Source organism: Oncorhynchus mykiss, chromosome 21, assembly GCF_013265735.2.
Source record: "Oncorhynchus mykiss isolate Arlee chromosome 21, USDA_OmykA_1.1, whole genome shotgun sequence".
Lineage (NCBI taxonomy): Eukaryota > Metazoa > Chordata > Actinopteri > Salmoniformes > Salmonidae > Oncorhynchus > Oncorhynchus mykiss.
Window position 1 is genome coordinate 1578778 of NC_048585.1, and position 21535 is coordinate 1600312.

A 21535-nucleotide genomic window follows, 5' to 3' on the forward strand; every position below is an offset into this window, starting at 1 on the left:
TGTTATAACCTGTGTATTCCATCAGGGAGCCAGTATAATGTCTGGAGCTGTTATAACCTGTGTATTCCATCAGGGAGCCAGTATAATGTCTGGAGCTGTTATAACCTGTGTATTCCATCAGGGAGCCAGTCTAATGTCTGGAGCTGTTATAACCTGTGTATTCCATCAGGGAGCCAGTATAATGTCTGGAGCTGTTATAACCTGTGTATTCCATCAGGGAGCCAGTCTAATGTCTGGAGCTGTTATAACCTGTGTATTCCATCAGGGAGCCAGTATAATGTCTGGAGCTGTTATAACCTGTGTATTCCATCAGGGAGCAGTATAATGTCTGGAGCTGTTATAACCTGTGTATTCCATCAGGGAGCCAGTCTAATGTCTGGAGCTGTTATAACCTGTGTATTCCATCAGGGAGCAGTATAATGTCTGGAGCTGTTATAACCTGTGTATTCCATCAGGGAGCAGTATAATGTCTGGAGCTGTTATAACCTGTGTATTCCATCAGGGAGCCAGTATAATGTCTGGAGCTGTTATAACCTGTGTATTCCATCAGGGAGCCAGTATAATGTCTGGAGCTGTTATAACCTGTGTATTCCATCAGGGAGCCAGTATAATGTCTGGAGCTGTTATAACCTGTGTGTTCCATCAGGGAGCCAGTATAATGTCTGGAGCTGTTATAACCTGTGTATTCCATCAGGGAGCCAGTATAATGTCTGGAGTTGTTATAACCTGTGTATTCCATCAGGGAGCAGTATAATGTCTGGAGCTGTTATAACCTGTGTGTTCCATCAGGGAGCCAGTATAATGTCTGGAGCTGTTATAACCTGTGTATTCCATCAGGGAGCAGTATAATGTCTGGAGCTGTTATAACCTGTGTGTTCCATCAGGGAGCCAGTATAATGTCTGGAGCTGTTATAACCTGTGTATTCCATCAGGGAGCCAGTATAATGTCTGGAGCTGTTATAACCTGTGTATTCCATCAGGGAGCAGTAAAATGTCTGGAGCTGTTATAACCCAGTCTGTGTATTCCATCAGGGAGCAGTATAATGTCTGGAGCTGTTATAACCTGTGTATTCCATCAGAGAGCAGTATAATGTCTGGAGCTAGTGTACTAGTGTTGTCGTTAGTGTTCTGTACTAGTGTTGTCATTAGTATTCTGTACTAGTGTTGTCATTAGTGTTCTGTACTAGTGTTGTCATTAGTATTCTGTACTAGTGTTGTCATTAGTGTTCTGTACTAGTGTTGTCATTAGTATTCTGTACTAGTGTTGTCGTTAGTGTTCTGTACTAGTGTTGTCATTAGTATTCTGTACTAGTGTTGTCATTAGTATTCTGTACTAGTGTTGTCATTAGTATTCTGTACTAGTGTTGTCATTAGTATTCTGTACTAGTGTTGTCATTAGTGTTCTGTACTAGTGTTGTCATTAGTATTCTGTACTAGTGTTGTCGTTAGTGTTCTGTACTAGTGTTGTCATTAGTGTTCTGTACTAGTGTTGTCATTAGTATTCTGTACTAGTGTTGTCGTTAGTGTTCTGTACTAGTGTTGTCATTAGTATTCTGTACTAGTGCTGTCATTAGTATTCTGTACTAGTGCTGTCATTAGTATTCTGTACTAGTGTTGTCATTAGTATTCTGTACTAGTGTTGTCATTAGTATTCTGTACTAGTGTTGTCATTAGTATTCTGTACTAGTGTTGTCGTTAGTGTTCTGTACTAGTGTTGTCATTAGTATTCTGTACTAGTGTTGTCATTAGTATTCTGTACTAGTGTTGTCATTAGTGTTCTGTACTAGTGTTGTCATTAGTATTCTGTACTAGTGTTGTCATTAGTATTCTGTACTAGTGTTGTCGTTAGTGTTCTGTACTAGTGTTGTCATTAGTATTCTGTACTAGTGTTGTCATTAGTGTTCTGTACTATTGTTGTCATTAGTATTCTGTACTAGTGTTGTCATTAGTGTTCTGTACTAGTGTTGTCATTAGTGTTCTGTACTAGTGTTGTCATTAGTATTCTGTACTAGTGTTGTCATTAGTATTCTGTACTAGTGTTGTCATTAGTGTTCTGTACTAGTGTTGTCATTAGTATTCTGTACTAGTGTTGTCATTAGTGTTCTGTACTAGTGTTGTCATTAGTGTTCTGTACTAGTGTTGTCATTAGTGTTCTGTACTAGTGTTGTCATTAGTATTCTGTACTAGTGTTGTCATTAGTATTCTGTACTAGTGTTGTCATTAGTATTCTGTACTAGTGCTGTCATTAGTATTCTGTACTAGTGTTGTCACCATACCACCATTTTAACTTCCAACCCAATACCAGCTACTATCACGATACTCTATAGCATCACTTGATACCAAAACTATATCACACATAGAAAACCTGTTTAAGTACTGTTTCTGTACTAGTGTTGTCATTAGTATTCTGTACTAGTGTTGTCATTAGTATTCTGTACTAGTGTTGTCATTAGTATTCTGTACTAGTGTTGTCATTAGTATTCTGTACTAGTGCTGTCATTAGTATTCTGTACTAGTGTTGTCACCATACCACCATTTTAACTTCCAACCCAATACCAGCTACTATCACGATACTCTATAGCATCACTTGATACCAAAACTATATCACACATAGAAAACCTGTTTAAGTACTGTTTCTGTACTAGTGTTGTCATTAGTGTTCTGTACTAGTGTTGTCATTAGTGTTCTGTACTAGTGTTGTCATTAGTATTCTGTACTAGTGTTGTCATTAGTGTTCTGTACTAGTGTTGTCATTAGTATTCTGTACTAGTGTTGTCATTAGTGTTCTGTACTAGTGTTGTCATTAGTATTCTGTACTAGTGTTGTCATTAGTATTCTGTACTAGTGTTGTCATTAGTCTTCTGTACTAGTGTTGTCATTAGTGTTCTGTACTAGTGTTGTCATTAGTATTCTGTACTAGTGTTGTCATTAGTGTTCTGTACTAGTGTTGTCATTAGTATTCTGTACTAGTGTTGTCATTAGTGTTCTGTACTAGTGTTGCCATTAGTGTTCTGTACTAGTGTTGTCATTAGTGTTCTGTACTAGTGTTGTCATTAGTATTCTGTACTAGTGTTGTCATTAGTGTTCTGTACTAGTGTTGTCATTAGTATTCTGTACTAGTGTTGTCGTTAGTGTTCTGTACTAGTGTTGTCATTAGTATTCTGTACTAGTGTTGTCATTAGTATTCTATACTAGTGTTGTCATTAGTATTCTGTACTAGTGTTGTCATTAGTATTCTGTACTAGTGTTGTCATTAGTGTTCTGTACTAGTGTTGTCATTAGTATTCTGTACTAGTGTTGTCGTTAGTGTTCTGTACTAGTGTTGTCATTAGTGTTCTGTACTAGTGTTGTCATTAGTATTCTGTACTAGTGTTGTCGTTAGTGTTCTGTACTAGTGTTGTCATTAGTATTCTGTACTAGTGCTGTCATTAGTATTCTGTACTAGTGCTGTCATTAGTATTCTGTACTAGTGTTGTCATTAGTATTCTGTACTAGTGTTGTCATTAGTATTCTGTACTAGTGTTGTCGTTAGTGTTCTGTACTAGTGTTGTCGTTAGTGTTCTGTACTAGTGTTGTCATTAGTGTTCTGTACTAGTGTTGTCATTAGTATTCTGTACTAGTGCTGTCATTAGTATTCTGTACTAGTGTTGTCATTAGTATTCTGTACTAGTGTTGTCATTAGTATTCTGTACTAGTGTTGTCATTAGTGTTCTGTACTAGTGTTGTCATTAGTGTTCTGTACTAGTGTTGTCATTAGTATTTTGTACTAGTGTTGTCATTAGTGTTCTGTACTAGTGTTGTCATTAGTATTCTGTACTAGTGTTGTCATTAGTGTTCTGTACTAGTGTTGTCATTAGTGTTCTGTACTAGTGTTGTCATTAGTGTTCTGTACTAGTGTTGTCATTAGTATTCTGTACTAGTGTTGTCATTAGTATTCTGTACTAGTGTTGTCATTAGCGGTCTGTACTAGTGTTGTCATTAGTATTCTGTACTAGTGTTGTCATTAGTATTCTGTACTAGTGTTGTCATTAGTATTCTGTACTAGTGTTGTCATTAGTATTCTGTACTAGTGTTGTCATTAGTATTCTGTACTAGTGTTGTCATTAGTATTCTGTACTAGTGTTGTCATTAGCGGTCTGTACTAGTGTTGTCATTAGTGTTCTGTACTAGTGTTGTCGTTAGCGTTCTGTACTAGTGTTGTCATTAGCGGTCTGTACTAGTGTTGTCGTTAGTGTTCTGTACTAGTGTTGTCGTTAGTATTCTGTACTAGTGTTGTCGTTAGCGTTCTGTACTAGTGTTGTCATTAGCGGTCTGTACTAGTGTTGTCGTTAGTATTCTGTACTAGTGTTGTCATTAGTGTTCTGTACTAGTGTTGTCATTAGTGTTCTGTACTAGTGTTGTCATTAGTGTTCTGTACTAGTGTTGTCATTAGTGTTCTGTACTAGTGTTGTCATTAGTGTTCTGTACTAGTGTTGTCATTAGTATTCTGTACTAGTGTTGTCATTAGTGTTCTGTACTAGTGTTGTCATTAGTGTTCTGTACTAGTGTTGTCATTAGTGTTCTGTACTAGTGTTGTCATTAGTGTTCTGTACTAGTGTTGTCGTTAGTGTTCTGTACTAGTGTTGTCGTTAGTGTTCTGTACTAGTGTTGTCGTTAGTATTCTGTACTAGTGTTGTCATTAGTGTTCTGTGCTAGTGTTGTCATTAGTATTCTGTACTAGTGTTGTCATTAGTATTCTGTACTAGTGTTGTCATTAGTGTTCTGTACTAGTGTTGTCATTAGTGTTCTGTACTAGTGTTGTCATTAGTGTTCTGTACTAGTGTTGTCATTAGTGTTCTGTACTAGTGTTGTCATTAGTGTTCTGAACTAGTGTTGTCATTAGTGTTCTGAACTAGTGTTGTCATTAGTGTTCTGTACTAGTGTTGTCATTAGTGTTCTGTACTAGTGTTGTCATTAGTGTTCTGTACTAGTGTTGTCATTAGTGTTCTGTACTAGTGTTGTCATTAGTGTTCTGTACTAGTGTTGTCACCATACCACCATTTTAACTTCCAACCCAATACCAGCTACTATCACGATACTCTATAGCATCACATCACTTGATACCAAAACTATATCACACATAGAAAAGGTTTTTTAGCCAAAGTTACAGAATGGCACTTGATCCAGACAGATGAACTCAGCTTTTGAGTTCGATATAATTTACATTTTAAATGCTTTACTTGCAACATTGTTCACGGAGACGGCTTTGTATCCAGTAATGAATAAATTATACAATCATGTACAATCAATTAGACTTTTACCAATCTGACTACATAATGGTAATCAGTTATTGGAATGGCCCACCTCTATTGGTTAACTGGGTAAATCAGGATGTCGACTAGGTCTTCATAATACAGGTGAATGTATATTATTCAATAGGAGTGTGTGTATTTAATGAGTTATTCAGCTTGTTTTGGTTGATTTCATGAGGATACAGACGACAAACAATCCCTTTTCATTTACGACTTATTGGTAACGGCTAAGAGAACATATTTTATCGTACTGATTAACAACATTTGCGTAGAGAAAAAAAAAAGCAATCTCTTCTTTATAGAAGTGTGCGCTGTCTCTTTAAATGAGTGTCGTTTGTTAGGCTGATTGTGGCTATGGAATCTACTGGAAACCAGGACGAGGCGAAGGAGATAATTAGTTTTTGGTGCTGCAAGGGAGACTAAGTCAATTAATAAAGTTTGTGGTGACAACCGGCTTTAAAATCAGCGTATTTCGCATTATGGTTTGGATATTATCACAAACAAAGTACGAGGGTAGTGAATTCAGCTGTAGTCGAGTTAGGAAAGTTAGCCTACATTTTAAACCTGGAAGCTACCGGTATCGTCCTGCATTGTTAAACATTTCTGGCCTGTATGGACATTGTTTTGCGAACCGAAATGAACAATTTCATTACGGTTCATGTGGCATTATTCAAGCGTGTCAGTGTCTGTGCAGCATGAGTGGGGACTGTGGAGCTAATGCAGCCCAGAACAGTCTAAAATGTACAGAAGTTTCGCTGTACCCTGCAACACTATTCTGTACTCTGAATAGACTGATCTGTTACACTGCCCTCTTGTGGCAGAATAGAGGTACTGACAGATGAGGAAAAACTGACACTTACTGAAAGAAGTTTTTAGAAATGTTGACTAAAACTAGAAGTAACTGAAGCAGTACTGTCTATAAATATAATGTTAGGGGTCAGGGTAAAAGTACATCTGACCTCATCTTGGAGGCTGTGGATTTAAGGTGGGCTTCAGAGCACTTTCACCCTTAACTCTAACCTCTCCTGTAGCTGGGGTCGGCCATCTTGGAGGCAGTGGAGAGGAACACGCTCAGTGTGGAGCCGGTGGGCTTCCAGACGCTGCCTGTCGTCAAGGCCTCTGCTGTGGAGTGTGGAGGACCAAAGTGAGTACGCTAACAACTACCCCAGCTGACAACTACCCCAGCTGACAACTACCCCAGCTGACACGCTGACGTCTACCCCAGCTAACAACTACCCCAGCTAACACGCTAACAACTACCCCAGCTGACCACTACCCCAGCTGACCACTACCCCAGCTGACCACTACCCCAGCTGACCACTACCCCAGCTGACCACTACCCCAGCTGACCACTACCCCGGCTGACCACTACCCCGGCTGACCACTACCCAGGCTGACCACTACCCCGGCTGACCACTACCCCGGCTGACCACTACCCCGGCTGACCACTACCCCGGCTGACCACTACCCCGGCTGACCACTACCCCGGCTGACCACTACCCCAGCTGACCACTCCCCCAGCTGACCACTCCCCCAGCTGACCACTCCCCCAGCTGACCACTCCCCCAGCTGACCACTCCCCCGCTGACCACTACACCGGCTGACCACTACCCCAGCTGACCACTACCCCGGCTGACGACTCCCCCGGCTGACGACTCCCCCGGCTGACGACTCCCCCGGCTGACGACTCCCCCGGCTGACGACTCCCCCGGCTGACGACTCCCCCGGCTGACGACTCCCCCGGCTGACGACTACCCCGGCTGACGACTACCCCGGCTGACGACTACCCCGGCTGACGACTACCCCGGCTGACGACTACCCCAGCTAACGACTACCCCAGCTAACGGCTAACCCAACTAACGACTACCCCAGCTAACGACTACCCCAACTAACGACTACCCCAGCTAACGGCTAACCCAACTAACGACTACCCCAACTAACGACTACCCCGGCTAACCCGGCTGACGGCTACCCCAGCTGACGACTAGCCCAGCTAACACACTGACTTCCACTGCTCATTGTTGACAAAAAATCAGGGTGCAGTGTTTGGAGTAGGCTGTTACTACTGCTACCACTACCACTACTACTATAGACAGACAGATGTCTATAGATGAAAGATGTGCAATTCTCTGCAGAGTTGAGAGGAATTATCAGTAACCATTTACAGTTGGCTGTATCATTCATTCACCCTAGCGTTTTCTCTTCAGCTCTTCATTTTGTTCACTGCTGTTCTCTGTATGTTCCTCAGTCACGTTCTAACATGTTCCTGCACTGTTCTCCATGTTCCCTCTGTTTAAAATGCCTCACGTTCTAGCATGTTCCTCCACTGTTCTCCATGTTCCTCCACTGTTCTCTGTATGTTCCTCGGTCACATTCTAACATGTTCCCATGTTCCCTCTGTTTAAAATGCCTCACGTTCTAGCATGTTCCTCCACTGTTCTCCATGTTCCTCCACTGTTCTCTGTATGTTCCTCAGTCACATTCTAACATGTTCCTCCACTGTTCTCCATGTTCTCCATGTTCCCTCTGTTTAATATGCCTCACATTCTAACAACATGCTCCTCCACTTACACTACATGGCCAAAAGTATGTGGACACCTGCTAGTCAAACATCTCATTCCAAAATCATGGGCGTTAATATGGAGTTGGTCCCCCCCATTGCTGCTATAACAGCCTCCACACTTCTGGGAAGAGTTTCCACTAGATGTTGGAACATTGCTGCTATAACAGCCTCCACTCTTCTGGGAAGGCTTTCCACTAGATGTTGGAAACATTGCTGCTATAACAGCCTCCACACTTCTGGGAAGAGTTTCCACTAGATGTTGGAACATTGCTGCTATAACAGCCTCCACTCTTCTGGGAAGAGTTTCCACTAGTTGTTGGAACATTGCTGCTATAACAGCCTCCACTCCTCTGGGAAGAGTTTCCACTAGATGTTGGAACATTGCTGCTATAACAGCCTCCACTCTTCTGGGAAGAGTTTCCACTAGATGTTGGAACATTGCTGCTATAACAGCCTCCACTCTTCTGGGAAGAGTTTCCACTAGATGTTGGAACATTGCTGCTATAACAGCCTCCACTCTTCTGGGAAGAGTTTCCACTAGACGTTGGAACATTGCTGCTATAACAGCCTCCACTCGTCTGGGAAGAGTTTCCACTAGTTGTTGGAACATTGCTGCTATAACAGCCTCCACTCTTCTGGGAAGGCTTTCCACTAGTTGTTGGAACATTGCTGCTATAACAGCCTCCACTCCTCTGGGAAGGCTTTCCACTAGATGTTGGAACATTGCTGCTATAACAGCCTCCACTCTTCTGGGAAGAGTTTCCACTAGATGTTGGAACATTGTTGCTATAACAGCCTCCACTCTTCTGGGAAGAGTTTCCACTAGTTGTTGGAACATTGCTGCTATAACAGCCTCCACTCTTCTGGGAAGGCTTTCCACTAGATGTTGGAACATTGCTGCTATAACAGCCTCCACTCCTCTGGGAAGAGTTTCCACTAGATGTTGGAACATTGCTGCTATAACAGCCTCCACTCTTCTGGGAAGAGTTTCCACTAGATGTTGGAACATTGCTGCTATAACAGCCTCCACTCTTCTGGGAAGAGTTTCCACTAGATGTTGGAACATTGCTGCTATAACAGCCTCCACTCTTCTGGGAAGGCTTTCCACTAGATGTTGGAACATTGCTGCTATAACAGCCTCCACTCTTCTGGGAAGAGTTTCCACTAGATGTTGGAACATTGCTGCTATAACAGCCTCCACTCTTCTGGGAAGAGTTTCCACTAGATGTTGGAACATTGCTGCTATAACAGCCTCCACTCTTCTGGGAAGAGTTTCCACTAGTTGTTGGAACGTTGCTGCGGGGACTTTCTTCCATTCAGCCAACAAGAGCATTAGTGAGGTCGGGCACTGTGATTGGGTGATTAGGCCTGGCTCGCAGTCGGCGTTCCAATTCATCCCAAAAGTGTTTGATGGGGTTTAGGTCAGGGCTATACAGGCCAGTCAAGTTCTTCCACACTGATCTCGACAAACCATTTCTGTATGAATCTCGCTTTGTGCACGGGACGGGGCATTGTCATGCTGAAACAGGAAAGGGCACTGTGCATTGGGGCAGGTAGTGTTCTCCTGGCATCCTCAAAACCCAGATTGGTCCGTCGGACTGCCAGATGGTGAAGCGGGATTCATACCTCCATACCTCGTTTCCGCTGCTCCAGAGTCCAATGGCGTTGAGCTTTACACCACTGCAGCCGTCGCTTGGCATTGCTCATTCTGGGCTCGTGTGCTGCTGCTCTGCCATGGAAACCCATTTCATGAATCTCCTGACCAACAGTTTTGTGCTGATGTTGCTTCCAGCGGCAGTTTGGAACTCGGTAGAGAATGATGCAACCGAAGACAGACTTTTAAAAAATAAAAATAAATTATACACTCTACCCACTTCAGCTCTCGATGGTCCCTTTCTGTGAGCTTGTGTGGCCTACCACTGTTTTTCTCCTAGACGTTTCCACTTCACAATAACAGCACTTACAGTTGACCAGGGCAGCTCTAACAGGACAGCAATTTGACTAGCTTGACTTGTTGAAAAGGTGGCATCCTGTGACTGTGCCACTTTGAACGTCACTGAGCTCTTCAGTAAGGCCATTCTACTGCTAATGTTTGTCTATGGAGATTGCATGGCGGTGTGCTCAGTTTTCTACACCTGTCAGCAACGGGTGAGGTTGAAATAGCCGAATCTACTGATTTGAAGGGGTGTCCACATACTTTTGAATATATAGTGTATCTCCATGTCTGTGTTTAATATGCTCTCCTTCTGCTCTGTCTACAATATGAATCAGTAATCATCTCTCTAGAATCCTAGGGGGAGATTACAATGTGCTGGAACTGCTATCCTCCTTCCTCACCCAACCGTGACCAATCAGAATCCACCGCTGACAATTGACTTCCTGATAATGTCTCTGACCTTGGTTAGAATATTGGGTGGATTAAAGGAGATTATTTGTTCAAGTTGGGAGGAAGAAGAGAGAATTGGGGCAATGATGTTTTTGTTCTCAGTGGTTCACTGTCTGTGTGAAGGGAATATACAATGTGTTTGCCTAAAGACCGCATTCATTCTGATTCCACCCTGCTCTCTCACCATTCATTCTGATTCCACCCTGCTCTCTCACCATTCATTCTGATTCCACCCTGCTCTCTCACCATTCATTCTGATTCCACCCTGCTCTCTCACCATTCATTCTGATTCCACCCTGCTCTCTCACCATTCATTCTGATTCCACCCTGCTCTCTCACCATTCATTCTGATTCCACCCTGCTCTCTCACCATTCATTCTGATTCCACCCTGCTCTCTCACCATTCATTCTGATTCCACCCTGCTCTCTCACCATTCATTCTGATTCCACCCTGCTCTCTCACCATTCATTCTGATTCCACCCTGCTCTCTCACCATTCATTCTGATTCCACCCTGCTCTCTCACCATTCATTCTGATTCCACCCTGCTCTCTCACCATTCATTCTGATTCCACCCTGCTCTCTCACCATTCATTCTGATTCCACCCTGCTCTCTCACCATTCATTCTGATTCCACCCTGCTCTCTCACCATTCATTCTGATTCCACCCTGCTCTCTCACCATTCATTCTGATTCCACCCTGCTCTCTCACCATTCATTCTGATTCCACCCTGCTCTCTCACCATTCATTCTGATTCCACCCTGCTCTCTCACCATTCGTTCTGATTCCACCCTGCTCTCTCACCATTCGTTCTGATTCCACCCTGCTCTCTCACCATTCGTTCTGATTCCACCCTGCTCTCTCACCATTCGTTCTGATTCCACCCTGCTCTCTCACCATTCGTTCTGATTCCACCCTGCTCTCTCACCATTCGTTCTGATTCCACCCTGCTCTCTCACCATTCGTTCTGATTCCACCCTGCTCTCTCACCATTCGTTCTGATTCCACCCTGCTCTCTCACCATTCATTCTGATTCCACCCTGCTCTCTCACCATTCGTTCTGATTCCACCCTGCTCTCTCACCATTCGTTCTGATTCCACCCTGCTCTCTCACCATTCGTTCTGATTCCACCCTGCTCTCTCACCATTCGTTCTGATTCCACCCTGCTCTCTCACCATTCGTTCTGATTCCACCCTGCTCTCTCACCATTCGTTCTGATTCCACCCTGCTCTCTCACCATTCGTTCTGATTCCACCCTGCTCTCTCACCATTCGTTCTGATTCCACCCTGCTCTCTCACCATTCGTTCTGATTCCACCCTGCTCTCTCACCATTCGTTCTGATTCCACCCTGCTCTCTCACCATTCGTTCTGATTCCACCCTGCTCTCTCACCATTCGTTCTGATTCCACCCTGCTCTCTCACCATTCGTTCTGATTCCACCCTGCTCTCTCACCATTCGTTCTGATTCCACCCTGCTCTCTCACCATTCGTTCTGATTCCACCCTGCTCTCTCACCATTCGTTCTGATTCCACCCTGCTCTCTCACCATTCGTTCTGATTCCACCCTGCTCTCTCACCATTCGTTCTGATTCCACCCTGCTCTCTCACCATTCGTTCTGATTCCACCCTGCTCTCTCACCATTCGTTCTGATTCCACCCTGCTCTCTCACCATTCATTCTGATTCCACCCTGCTCTCTCACCATTCATTCTGATTCCACCCTGCTCTCTCACCATTCATTCTGATTCCACCCTGCTCTCTCACCATTCATTCTGATTCCACCCTGCTCTCTCACCATTCATTCTGATTCCACCCTGCTCTCTCACCATTCATTCTGATTCCACCCTGCTCTCTCACCATTCATTCTGATTCCACCCTGCTCCCTCACCATTCATTCTGATTCCACCCTGCTCTCTCACCATTCATTCTGATTCCACCCTGCTCTCTCACCATTCATTCTGATTCCACCCTGCTCTCTCACCATTCATTCTGATTCCACCCTGCTCTCTCACCATTCATTCTGATTCCACCCTGCTCTCTCACCATTCATTCTGATTCCACCCTGCTCTCTCACCATTCATTCTGATTCCACCCTGCTCTCTCACCATTCATTCTGATTCCACCCTGCTCTCTCACCATTCATTCTGATTCCACCCTGCTCTCTCACCATTCATTCTGATTCCACCCTGCTCTCTCACCATTCATTCTGATTCCACCCTGCTCTCTCACCATTCATTCTGATTCCACCCTGCTCTCTCACCATTCATTCTGATTCCACCCTGCTCTCTCACCATTCATTCTGATTCCACCCTGCTCTCTCACCATTCATTCTGATTCCATCCCTGCTCTCTCACCATTCATTCTGATTCCTCCCTGCTCTCTCACCATTCATTCTGATTCCTCCCTGCTCTCTCACCATTCATTCTGATTCCACCCTGCTCTCTCACCATTCATTCTGATTCCACCCTGCTCTCTCACCATTCATTCTGATTCCACCCTGCTCTCTCACCATTCATTCTGATTCCACCCTGCTCTCTCACCATTCATTCTGATTCCACCCTGCTCTCTCACCATTCATTCTGATTCCACCCTGCTCTCTCACCATTCATTCTGATTCCACCCTGCTCTCTCACCATTCATTCTGATTCCACCCTGCTCTCTCACCATTCATTCTGATTCCACCCTGCTCTCTCACCATTCATTCTGATTCCACCCTGCTCTCTCACCATTCATTCTGATTCCACCCTGCTCTCTCACCATTCATTCTGATTCCACCCTGCTCTCTCACCATTCATTCTGATTCCACCCTGCTCTCTCACCATTCATTCTGATTCCACCCTGCTCTCTCACCATTCATTCTGATTCCACCCTGCTCTCTCACCATTCATTCTGATTCCACCCTGCTCTCTCACCATTCATTCTGATTCCACCCTGCTCTCTCACCATTCATTCTGATTCCACCCTGCTCTCACCATTCATTCTGATTCCACCCTGCTCTCACCATTCATTCTGATTCCACCCTGCTCTCCCACCATTCATTCTGATTCCATCCCTGCTCTCTCACCATTCATTCTGATTCCTCCCTGCTCTCTCACCATTCATTCTGATTCCACCCTGCTTTCTCACCATTCATTCTGATTCCACCCTGCTCTCTCACCATTCATTCTGATTCCACCCTGCTCTCTCACCATTCATTCTGATTCCACCCTGCTCTCTCACCATTCATTCTGATTCCACCCTGCTCTCTCACCATTCATTCTGATTCCACCCTGCTCTCTCACCATTCATTCTGATTCCACCCTGCTCTCTCACCATTCATTCTGATTCCACCCTGCTCTCTCACCATTCATTCTGATTCCACCCTGCTCTCTCACCATTCATTCTGATTCCACCCTGCTCTCTCACCATTCATTCTGATTCCACCCTGCTCTCTCACCATTCATTTCATTCTTCCTCGATGTGTCTCTCTCTCGCTCTGTGTCTCTCCCCTCGCTCTGTGTCTCTCCCCCTCGCTCTGTGTCTCTCCCCCTCGCTCTGTGTGTCTCTCTCCCCCTCGCTCTGTGTGTCTCTCTCCCCCTCGCTCTGTGTGTCTCTCTCCCCCTCGCTCTGTTGGTCTCTCTCCCCCTCGCTCTGTGTGTCTCTCTCCCCCTCGCTCTGTGTGTCTCTCTCCCCCTCGCTCTGTGTGTCTCTCTCCCCCTCGCTCTGTGTGTCTCTCTCCCCCTCGCTCTGTGTGTCTCTCTCCCCCTCGCTCTGTGTGTCTCTCTCCCCCTCGCTCTGTGTGTCTCTCTCCCCCTCGCTCTGTGTGTCTCTCTCCCCCTCGCTCTGTGTGTCTCTCTCCCCCTCGCTCTGTGTGTCTCTCTCCCCCTCGCTCTGTGTCTCTCTCCCCCTCGCTCTGAGTGTGTCTCTCTCCCCCTCGCTCTGAGTGTGTCTCTCTCCCCCTCGCTCTGAGTGTGTCTCTCCCCCTCGCTCTGTGTGTGTCTCTCCCCCTCGCTCTGTGTGTGTCTCTCCCCCTCGCTCTATGTGTCTCCTCCATCCCTCTTTCTATTCCTTAAACATGATCAGTCCAGTTAGGCTGGCCAGGCCTGGTCTCTCAATGTGCTGTGATGTTGCGCTTTAGGTGATTAGACATTCAGCTGTTTTCAGGGTAATTCTGGGCCTCATTCTTACCACTTGGTTTCAGAATGGTCTTTCTTACCACTTGGTTTCAGAATGGTCTTTCTTACCACTTGGTTTCAGAATGGTCTTTCTTACCACTTGGTTTCAGAATGGCCTTTCTTACCACTTGGTTTCAGAATGGTCTTTCTTACCACTTGGTTTCAGAATGGTCTTTTTTACCACTTGGTTTCAGAATGGTCTTCCTTACCACTTGGTTTCAGAATGGTCTTTCTTACCACTTGGTTTCAGAATGGTCTTACCACTTGGTTTCAGAATGGTCTTTCTTACCACTTGGTTTCAGAATGGCCTTTCTTACCACTTGGTTTCAGAATGGCCTTTCTTACCACTTGGTTTCAGAATGGTCTTTCTTACCACTTGGTTTCAGAATGGTCTTTCTTACCACTGTCTCTCTGTTTCTTGTCTCTCCTCACAGAAAGTGTGCCCTTAGTGGCCAGACCAAAACCTGCAAGCACAGAATCAAGTTTGGTGATTCCAGCAACTATTACTACGTGTCTCCTTTCTGTCGTTATCGGGTGAGTTTTACCACGTCTACAGCACTCTCATTTATCAACCTGTAATCCTCTACGATGTCTACAGCACTCTCATTTATCAACCTGTAATCCCCTACGACGTCTACAGCACTCTCATTTATCAACCTGTAATCCCCTACGACGTCCACATCACTCTCATTTATCAACCTGTAATCCCCTACGACGTCTACAGCACTCTCATTTATCAACCTGTAATCCCCTACGACGTCCACAGCACTCTCATTTATCAACCTGTAATCCCCTACGACGTCCACATCACTCTCATTTATCAACCTGTAATCCCCTACGACGTCCACAGCACTCTCATTTATCAACCTGTAATCCCCTACGACATCCACAGCACTCTCATTTATCAACCTGTAATCCTCTACGATGTCTACAGCACTCTCATTTATCAACCTGTAATCCCCTACGACGTCCACAGCACTCTCATTTATCAACCTGTAATCCCCTACGACGTCCACAGCACTCTCATTTATCAACCTGTAATCCCCTACGACGTCTACAGCACTCTCATTTATCAACCTGTAATCCCCTACGACGTCCACAGCACTCTCATTTATCAACCTGTAATCCCCTACGACGTCCACAGCACTCTCATTTATCAACCTGTAATCCCCTACGACGTCCACAGCACTCTCATTTATCAACCTGTAATCCCCTACGACGTCTACAGCACTCTCATTTATCAACCTGTAATCCCCTACGACGTCCACAGCACTCTCATTTATCAACCTGTAATCCCCTACGACGTCCACAGCACTCTCATTTATCAACCTGTAATCCCCTACGACGTCTACAGCACTCTCATTTATCAACCTGTAATCCCCTACGACGTCTACAGCACTCTCATTTATCAACCTGTAATCCCCTACGACATCTACAGCACTCTCATTTATCAACCTGTAATCCCCTACGACGTCCACAGCACTCTCATTTATCAACCTGTAATCCCCTACGACGTCCACAGCACTCTCATTTATCAACCTGTAATCCTCTACGATGTCTACAGCACTCTCATTTATCAACCTGTAATCCCCTACGACGTCCACAGCACTCTCATTTATCAACCTGTAATCCCCTACGACGTCCACAGCACTCTCATTTATCAACCTGTAATCCCCTACGACGTCTACAGCACTCTCATTTATCAACCTGTAATCCCCTACGACGTCCACAGCACTCTCATTTATCAACCTGTAATCCCCTACGACGTCCACAGCACTCTCATTTATCAACCTGTAATCCCCTACGACGTCCACAGCACTCTCATTTATCAACCTGTAATCCCCTACGACGTCTACAGCACTCTCATTTATCAACCTGTAATCCCCTACGACATCTACAGCACTCTCATTTATCAACCTGTAATTCCCTACGACGTCCACAGCACTCTCATTTATCAACCTGTAATCCCCTACGACGTCTACAGCACTCTCATTTATCAACCTGTAATCCCCTACGACGTCTACAGCACTCTCATTTATCAACCTGTAATCCCCTACGACGTCTACAGCACTCTCATTTATCAACCTGTAATCCCCTACGACATCTACAGCACTCTCATTTATCAACCTGTAATTCCCTACGACGTCCACAGCACTCTCATTTATCAACCTGTAATCCCCTGCGACGTCTACAGCACTCTCATTTATCAACCTGTAATCCCCTACGACGTCTACAGCACTCTCATTTATCAACCTGTAATCCCCTACGACGTCTACAGCACTCTCATTTATCAACCTGTAATCCCCTACGACTTCGACAGCACTCTCGTTTATCAACCTGTAATCCCCTACGACGTCCACAGCACTCTCATTTATCAACCTGTAATCCCCTACGACGTCTACAGCACTCTCATTTATCAACCTGTAATCCCCTACGACTTCGACAGCACTCTCGTTTATCAACCTGTAATCCCCTACGACGTCCACAGCACTCTCATTTATCAACCTGTAATCCCCTTCGACGTCTACAGCACTCTCATTTATCAACCTGTAATCCCCTACGACGTCTACAGCACTCTGTTTATCAACCTGTAATCCCCTACGACGTCCACAGCATTCTGTTTATCAACGTCTAATTCCCTGCATAAGAAAAGGATTCATGTCCACCATCTAATGATTGACCAGTCTAGACATTTAACCTTGATCTCTCCCTCTCTCTCCAGATCACGTCAGTTTGTAACTTCTTTACCTACATCCGCTACATCCACCAAGGGCTGGTCAAGCTGCAGGACGGTGAGATCAGCCAGCAGTGCATTTCCTGTACCGCTGCAGCCATGTTGTTTTTGCCTACAGTCACATGTGAATACACTTTGTCTTTAGTGGTTTTAGCTAATGTGAAGCTTTGGATGGAGCCATGGATGGACGTGCTATCAGGAAACCACAGTACAAGGCCACATGCATATGAATAAGTCATGTAGAGTAGTGTGTCTTATGGACCTAGTGGTGCTGTAGATCGGGCTAACTCAGCAGCTATCTGACATGGTGGAATCCTATTAGCATAGAAATGGAATACCTAGAATGGGAATTCCCATTCACCTCAACATTCTGATTCTATTTCTATGTCCATTACCGTAGAGGGTGGAGGCTCATCAGTCACACAGCTCATTTAGAGAAGTCTCCTCAAGGTTAACGACTAGCACAAGAACGCCATTGTTTTTCAATAGAGGAGACGAGTTCGGAGCCAAGTGATGATGTTTGTAACGTAGCCACGGAATGGCTGTTCTAGCATTTTGTTGTTTATAGAATTCACACAATCTTCAACAGTAGCCGAACTGGCAGTCTTTAGTCTCCAGTTGTCATGCTGACTATGTCCCTACAGTATAGTCAGAATGTGTTATAATGTCCCTACAGTATAGTCAGGATGTGTTATAATGTGGTATAATGTCCCTACAGTATAGTCAATGTGTTATAATGTCCCTACAGTATAGTCAGAATGTGTTATAATGTCCCTACAGTATAGTCAGGATGTGTTATAATGTCCCTACAGTATAGTCAGGATGTGTTGTAATGTTTATTCTCTCTTCTGTCCAATCCTCCTTTCCTCCCTCCATCTCTTTTCCTGTTCTATATCTCCTTTCCTGTTCTATATCTCCTTTCCTGTTCTCCATCTCTTTTCCTGTTCTCTATCTCCTTTCCTTCCTCCATCTCCTTTCCTTCCTCCATCTCCTTTCCTGTTCTCCATCTCCGTTCCTGTTCTCCATCTCCTTTCCTCCATCTCCGTTCCTGTTCTCCATCTCCTTTCCTCCATCTCCGTTCCTGTTCTCCATCTCCTTTCCTCCATCTCCGTTCCTGTTCTCCATCTCCTTTCCTCCATCTCCGTTCCTGTTCTCCATCTCCTTTCCTCCATCTCCTTTCCTGTTCTCCATCTCCGTTCCTGTTCTCCATCTCCTTTCCTCCATCTCCGTTCCTGTTCTCCATCTCCTTTCCTCCATCTCCGTTCCTGTTCTCCATCTCCTTTCCTCCATCTCCGTTCCTGTTCTCCATCTCCTTTCCTCCATCTCCTTTCCTGTTCTCCATCTCCGTTCCTGTTCTCCATCTCCTTTCCTCCATCTCCGTTCCTGTTCTCCATCTCCTTTCCTCCATCTCCTTTCCTGTTCTCCATCTCCTTTCCTCCATCTCCGTTCCTGTTCTCCATCTCCTTTCCTCCATCTCCTTTCCTGTTCTCCATCTCCGTTCCTGTTCTCTAGCAGAACAGATGTTCTGGGAAGTGATGCAGTTGAGGAAAGAGATGAGTTTTGCTAAGCTGGGCTACTACAAGGAGGAACTGTGACCAACCAATCACGATACAGAACAGAGGGATGCGTGTCTGAATCTCAACCTATCATCAGATGCACTCCCGTGACGGACAGAATAGCTCTCCAATCATCCTACCCTCCTGGCTCTCAGAAGGAAGAAGGACCGCCCCCAACGCTCCTCATCGCTACCCCTTCCAATCTCTCATCCAATCACGTGTCATTTCAGGAGAGTCCTCCCATCCTCTGTCTTCAATACCTACAAGTATATGACTTAAAATGCATGCCCCTTACATCCTGACTGGTCTACCAATAACAGTGAGTAGTTATTCAGGATGTAAGGGGATTGGTAGTTGACTGACTGATCTACCAATAACAGTGAGTAGTTAATCAGGAAGGGGATTGGTAGTTCAGACTGACTGATCTACCAATAACAGTGAGTAGTTAATCAGGAAGGGGATTGGTAGTTCAGACTGACTGATCTACTGATAACAGTGAGTAGTTATTCAGGAAGGGGATTGGTAGTTCAGACTGACTGATCTACCAATAACAGTGAGTAGTTAATCAGGAAGGGGATTGGTAGTTCAGACTGACTGATCTACTGATAACAGTGAGTAGTTATTCAGGAAGGGGATTGGTAGTTCAGACTGACTGATCTACCAATAACAGTGAGTAGTTAATCAGGAAGGGGATTGGTAGTTCAGACTGACTGATCTACTGATAACAGTGAGTAGTTATTCAGGAAGGGGATTGGTAGTTCAGACTGACTGATCTACCAATAACAGTGAGTAGTTATTCAGGAAGGGGATTGGTAGTTCAGACTGACTGATCTACCAATAACAGTGAGTAGTTATTCAGGAAGGGGATTGGTAGTTCAGACTGACTGATCTACCAATAACAGTGAGTAGTTATTCAGGAAGGGGATTGGTAGTTCAGACTGACTGATCTACCAATAACAGTGAATAGTTCATCAGGAAGGGGATTGGTAGTTCAGTCAGTCTGTCTGGAACATGACCATTGCTTGTCATTCTGATTGGTCTGCTAGAATGCATATTGGAACAGAGAGGAAGTGCCCTAAACCCAAAATGGCACCCTGTTCACTGTAGTGCACGACTTGTGGCCCCTATGAGCCCTGGTCAAAAGTGGTGCACTAAATATGGAATAGGGTGCCATTTGGGACACAAGACAAGTGTAAATCGAGGCGCTCCGTCCATCCAGCCATCTGTGGTTATTCTATCCATCCATCTCCAGTCCGTATTTAAAACCAGAGGACCGTAACTATGGTGACGACCACGCTGCTGTATGTAACTTGACTCCGTTATTACATGTAAGAAACGCTGAATGAGCTCATCTGTCCACACTACAAGGCTGAGTCACAAATGGCACCCTATTCCCTATATAGTTAACTACTGTAGTGGTGCAGTATGCACAGCAGGGGTTCCCAAACGTTGTTTCATTATTTTTTTTTATTGAGATTGCCTTTGTTTAAATACAACACCAGCTTCATTTTGTTTCATTTGAGGGACCTAGGAAAATGACTTATTTTAGGTAGGCAAATTATTTATTTTATTTTGTGTTTTTTATTTAACCTTTTATTTAACCTTTTATTTAACTAGGCAAGTCAGTTAAGAACAAATTCTCATTTACAATGACGGCCTACCAAGGCCAAACCCCCTAACCCTGACGACGCGGGGCCAATTGTGCTCCACCCTATGGGACTCCCAATCACGTCTGGTTGCGATACAGCCTGGATACGAACCATGGTCTGTAGTGACTCCTCTAGCACTGAGATGCAGTGCCTTAAACAGCTGCGCCACTCAGGAGCCCCCATGATGATGATAATAACAATAATAATATAAATAAATAGTCTAGACCTGATTTCCCCAAATGTTTTATTACGATCATTTATATGAACCTTCAATTTAATTATGCAAATTCCATTTTACAGGAAGTGATTCGATCAATTGATAGCGACAGAGTCACACATTGTATAAGATTACTCCGCAAGCGAAGTCCAATTTCTTTTGAAGGTCGTAAGCTTCTCAATGTCATAGAGACAAAGTAAATACATTTCCCATGTGCATCAGAGTCGCGTCTTCCTCTTTGTCATTTTACTACTTGTTTCTAGCCTAATGCATTGCGGAGTGACGCTTCGTTTTAGATCAGACGGTCCCGTGCCCTCCCGTGACACTTCGACGCCCCGTATGTTTGGGACCCGGGATGTAGAGAATAGGTGCCATTTGGGAGCAGAACATGTGGAGGAGGATTCTGACGAGTTCTGTCCAATACAAGGACTTTAGAAGAATCTGTACAAATGTTTTGAAGGTTTTAGAAAACACATTGATGATGATGATGATGATGAAGAACATTCTCTCTGGCTTTTTAGTTCTTTACCAACCCTTTAGTTAGAAGTATGTAGCTGTGTCGGGGTGTGTGTGTGTGTGTGTGTACGTGTGGTGTGTGTGTGGTCTGTGAACGTTCCAATCTATATACCTTTTCCTGGTTTTCCATCCTTCCATCCCTCCATGTCCTCTGTTAACATTCCAACTCCAAGCTTTCCTCAATTTATTTTAGTGCCTTTCTGGAACACACTGAATTAAAAATGGTTTACCTCTGGAACCAACGTGTCTGTTTGTGAACTTGAAATCTGTTGTCCCAAACACACTCAGTCAGTGTAGATATGATGACACACTAAGGGTAAAATTGTCAGGACACAATTATACTGCATAAAAATAGATATGTACATTGTTCAGTACATTCTGCACGTTGCCCATGCGTTGTCTTATAAAAGTAGGGCAACTTATCTTCCTGTTAATGGTTCTCCTTCCTGCCACGTCTCTGGGCTTTCC

General features: G+C 44.5%; 1 protein-coding gene across 4 annotated transcripts in view; it reads left to right on the top strand.

The window, feature by feature from the left end:
• LOC110517600 (rab-3A-interacting protein-like) overlaps window positions 1-21305 on the top strand; it is an 82721-nt gene extending 61416 nt beyond the window's left edge. For 3 of the 4 annotated variants that reach the window (XM_036956577.1, XM_036956576.1, XM_036956579.1), the window contains 4 exons: window positions 6323-6435; window positions 14830-14929; window positions 17118-17187; window positions 18642-21305. In XM_036956577.1, the coding sequence (XP_036812472.1) occupies window positions 6323-6435; window positions 14830-14929; window positions 17118-17187; window positions 18642-18724 (366 nt within the window). In that variant the 3' untranslated portion in view covers window positions 18725-21305. The remainder of the gene's footprint in view (window positions 1-6322; window positions 6436-14829; window positions 14930-17117; window positions 17188-18641) is intronic. The other variant, XM_036956578.1, reaches the window with a different exon arrangement.
• Window positions 21306-21535: the final 230 nt, after the last annotated feature.